The sequence below is a fragment of the Pterocles gutturalis genome, unplaced genomic scaffold (genome assembly GCF_000699245.1).
Source record: "Pterocles gutturalis isolate BGI_N339 unplaced genomic scaffold, ASM69924v1 scaffold5760, whole genome shotgun sequence".
In the NCBI taxonomy this organism is placed as follows: Eukaryota; Metazoa; Chordata; class Aves; order Pterocliformes; family Pteroclidae; genus Pterocles; species Pterocles gutturalis.
The window spans coordinates 76,214-80,578 of record NW_010138093.1 but is presented as its reverse complement, the minus strand read 5'-3'; the positions used below and the strand labels follow the sequence as shown (position 1 = coordinate 80,578).

Genomic DNA, 4,365 nt, shown 5'->3' with positions numbered 1-4,365 from the left:
AGTGAAAGCAGCAGCAGTATTTTAAAATAAAGCCTAAATAACAGCCAATTAGAATTAATTTCCTCAATATTCCATCATTACATTTTGTAGTTAGGTTTCCCCAATTAATCTTACAGAGAAAAACATTAGCTCCCAGGACTTCTGTCAAACATGTAATTACAGGAACAAATCTGAATGCAAAATTGCACGCAACATATTTTTACACCAAAACTGTAACAATCCTGCCTGTGAATACTGCAGCCCTTTTGGACATCCCTAGTCTCGGGTCCTGCCGAAAACATTTTGAACCGTGTGTCTGAGCATATACATCCAGCTAGGCAACAGCTGGCGGTATGGCAAGGGCATGCCCAGGGGCTGGGGCTCCTTTGCTGCTGTTTAAATGCTCCTGAAACTGTCCTACCGGCTTCTCCTGGTTCTGGCTCTCCACTTCAAAGGGGCTTTTTTCCTCTCTCATTTGGCTGGGAGCTCTGCGCAGAAAGCTCTTGACTGAACGTGGGTGAAGGCAAGCAAAGAGTTGCTGCTCTTTAAAGTGCACAAGATTAAGCCACCCTTTGTAGTCCAGGAGAAAAACCAGCCGGAAAATAATCTCCCTCTGTGGACACGTGCTCCCTATGGTCTGAATGGGGATGAATGAGTGCCACAGCATTTCTTAGCTCTAGAGCTGCGTCAGAGCAAATCTGAACTTTGTGGGTGGTTCTTTAGAGGGCACGAATCACCCCATTTCTGTGAAGTGATTTCCATCAACTGGGGAGTCTCACACTCGCGAAAAATGAGACTGTTTTTCCCTTTCTAGACTCAGCTCCACAATTCATCCTTCCCAAGCACCTCCTGCACCCCCGATATTTGCAAAATGGGGTCCTGTGCCCCTGCACGGTTTGAAGAAGCAATAACCGTGTGTGTGGCACTGCCAGCAAATGCATCCTCAGCTGGTCCTGCCCCTGTGGATCTGAGCTGCATCCCCTGCAGGGACTGGTAGAGGATATTTTTCTTCTGGAGAGAGGAAGATCAGTCTCTTTCATCACACGGTTACTGTCATAAGGAGTGGGCTGTCCTAAAATGAGCTCAGCAGTCCCCTATCCCAACCTTAGCATCACAGGGTGAACATGTAATTAAAGATACCAAGAAATAAAATATTTCCAAACCTGTCTTCACACAAGTGCTTACATTCTTTTGCATATTAATACTATTTCTTTACATTGATCAATAAAAACAAAGTGTGATTAAAAAGGCCACATCCCTCACGTTTGTCAGTCCTGTGTGGCAGTCGGTGATCTCAGGGGAAAAAACACTTTGCCTGTCTCCAGCTCAGCTTCTCAAATGCCACATTTGTCCAGGTACAGTCACGAGATTGAGTTGTTCTGGCACTCAGAATGGTTCGGGACTCGGTAATATTCATGCTCGGCAGATGTGTTGCAATTATCTCTTCAGACATATCTTCAGAGAAGGGTTACTGAGACCCCGGAGAGAATTTGCAGACGTCAATTTGCTTCTTGAGATAAAGAGTTCATGTGACAGGAAAGAAAACCCTAATAACTACAAGTGCTTGTTGGAGAAAAATTCATAAGCAGAAGAGAAGCTCATAAATGTTAGGAATAACCAGGCTTTGTAAAGAAGAGTATCGTTGTGTGTATCTATAATTTGCAGTGGGGGGACTCAACCTAAAATTGTCAATTTTTATACTCGTGGGTAAAAATGGATTGTGGCACGTTTCTAGTGTGGCAGTATTTGGTGCGTGGATCAGGTGGAATTGGACAAAACACGGCAAGGGAGCTGAACTGCACAACTCGCACCAACTTTGGTGGAAGACAGGAGACTAAGACTGTAGGAAGATCCTACTCACCGTGTGCGCATGTGTATGCTGCCTGCATGCACACATACACAGCGACACTTGCATAGTTACACAGACACACTCTTTGCAAAAAAAAAAAAATTATTGACATCAAGAAAGTATAACCTCAATAAAAGTCCCTTCTCCCCCCTAAAAAGAAGAAAATGCTTAAAAATATATCAGTATCATCCACATGAAATCCATATATTTAGTTTGCTTTACAGTTGAGTTAAAGTCAGAAACGCTCTACATCTTTAACATCCTAGGTAATTGTGAAAGGGTTGTCTTCCTGGACATGAACCAATTCCAAATTCTGAAATGGAGAAAAACAAAGAAAAACCAAAAACCCAGATAATTAAAGCATTTGAGAAATCTTTTTTTCGTTACATTCAAACCCAACTTTTAATCTTTTTTCTTGGCCTGTGCCCAGTTTCTGTACTGCCCATAGCTTTTCTCCCTAGACTTCCATGCTCCTCTGAGTCTCAGTGGAAACGTCCCAACAGAGCAAGAAGTGAAATCCTGGGCAGAGCAGAGAAATGGGCTTTTGCAGTGTGTTCGCTTACATTGGGACTGTGGTTATTCTGGTCACAAATAGTTCATTCTGGATACTCTCAGTCCCCATCATGGAGAGAGATAATATTTGAAAAGTACAAAACCACTTAACACTTTTCCCTTCAGTGGGAATGATGAATCAAAAGTACCTCACAGATTCAAGCTTCATCTCACACTGAATAAAAATTATAACAATGCCCTGGAAATTCTGCCCATGATTTTTCTAACCTGCTTTCTATGTTGGGATTATTCAGATGTCAGCATGTAGTTCCAAATTTGGACACGAGGCTTACAGGGAGATTATTAATTGCTTGAAAAAATCCCTACGAGTGATGGTTAATGCCATAGCATGTGCTAGAATTATCTGCATGTTACTGACACTGTCTGGACAATATTATTCAAAATTCGGGAATGAAAGTACCTTCAGAGAGCTCCCTGTGAAAAGCCCCACCTGAGAGGATTTGGAAAAAAGCAGTTATTGCTTGGCAAAGTAAGTAAGAAAGATGTGAGGTGTAGTCAAGTCCAGCAGCTTTGTCTGTCCCATGGTGTCTGTGCTGAGCACGTCTGAAATGCACAGCTGTGTGCTGCGGGCAACATCTGCGCTAAACCCAGGAACAGCAGGACTTTTCAGTGACACAAATGCTTTGCAGTTTGGCCTGATAGGATTCGTGATGAAAATATCACACATTAGAGGAGATTAAAAATAGCAAAAAGCTCATGGGGTTCACGCGCCGCTCCTTTGCCCCCAAACCCACCTCTTCCCCACACACGAGAGCCCCGTTCTCACCTGCAGCCTGAACGTGCATGGAGAGGCTCCTAAAATCTGGAGGAGAGGGTCCTGAAGGTAGTTCCAGCTAAAGATCCCATCATGTTCTTATCAAATCCTTGCTGAAAGATGTATATGAAGAGAAGTGAGTGCATATTGGTTTTGATACTGTCAGCTATCTATTGTGAGAGAAAGCCTCCTGCCTCGCTTCAACAGCTGTCCTGCACTGAAAAAGTGAGCTTCATTCTCAGCCAACCTCCTCTGTCCCGCTTCTGTGTGTCTTCAACACATGAACCATCACCCTTATTGACTTCGTCTTCATTGCATTACTTTCCATCCACCAAGAGCTGGACTTCTCCAGCTTTACCGGAGGAAACCTTTACTTAATCCTTCACTGAATATTATTTCATATTAATTCTCATCCTGGAAAAACGGCAAAAACATATGCATGATGCATACATATATCCTTGCAGACTCCCATCCTTCTCCTCTGATGTGCACCTATGCAATGAACATCTGTGCGAACACAGGGGTGACTGAGTCACACCAAAATGAGCTGGCACAGGCTCAGCGCAGAGCTACGCCAGCTCCTATGGAGAAAGTCCCTAACTGTTAACATGAGAATGATATTTAGGTGCTCTCTACCTTCCTGCCCCCAGGGTACTCCCCTTTGTGGATGGAACTCCTGCTCTTTAATTTGGCCCTTTGCTCTGCAGGTGCTGCTGCTGTTGCCCAGCTTGTTCAAAGCGAGCCACTGGGAGCTGGAGCTGGCCCAGTGCCCTGTCTGGTTCTGCACCTTGGCAGTTTCTCTTGCAGGGAGCAAAACAAATCCTAAATACTCCTCTTCTTGGTTTAAAATATTACCCTTACTATAGGGGTGATGTAACCACAGGGGAGGTTTATGGACACTGAAGAAAATGGGGGGGAAAGGAGGAGGAACCTTGCCAGGGATCTGTTGGGACACGCTGACCCTACCCAACAGGCTGCAGCGAAGGGGATCGCCCAAGCTAGCGCGAAACGTCCAGGGCTGTTCCCAGCACAGAGCAGCTCCGTGCAGACATGACAGCACTGACCCCAGGAGCAGCCCACCTAAATCAGCATCATCCCCAGGGTGCAAGCTGCCCAATACAGACACGCCGCCTTCCGCTTAGTCCCTAAATCATTCCCAGCATCTGCGGCTGCGACTCGCTGCCTCTTGCTGGGATCTCAGGTGGGTGCC

At 45.1% G+C, this 4,365-nt stretch overlaps 1 protein-coding gene across 1 annotated transcript in view; it reads right to left on the bottom strand.

Annotated features, from left to right (window-relative positions):
• Window positions 1-3,196: 3,196 nt before the first annotated feature.
• The window catches only part of PKP1 (plakophilin 1), a 42,920-nt gene continuing 41,751 nt past the window's right edge, over window positions 3,197-4,365 (bottom strand). Inside the window, exon 13 of the mRNA XM_010082832.1 lies at window positions 3,197-3,268. Coding sequence (XP_010081134.1) covers window positions 3,197-3,268 — 72 coding nt within the window. The remainder of the gene's footprint in view (window positions 3,269-4,365) is intronic.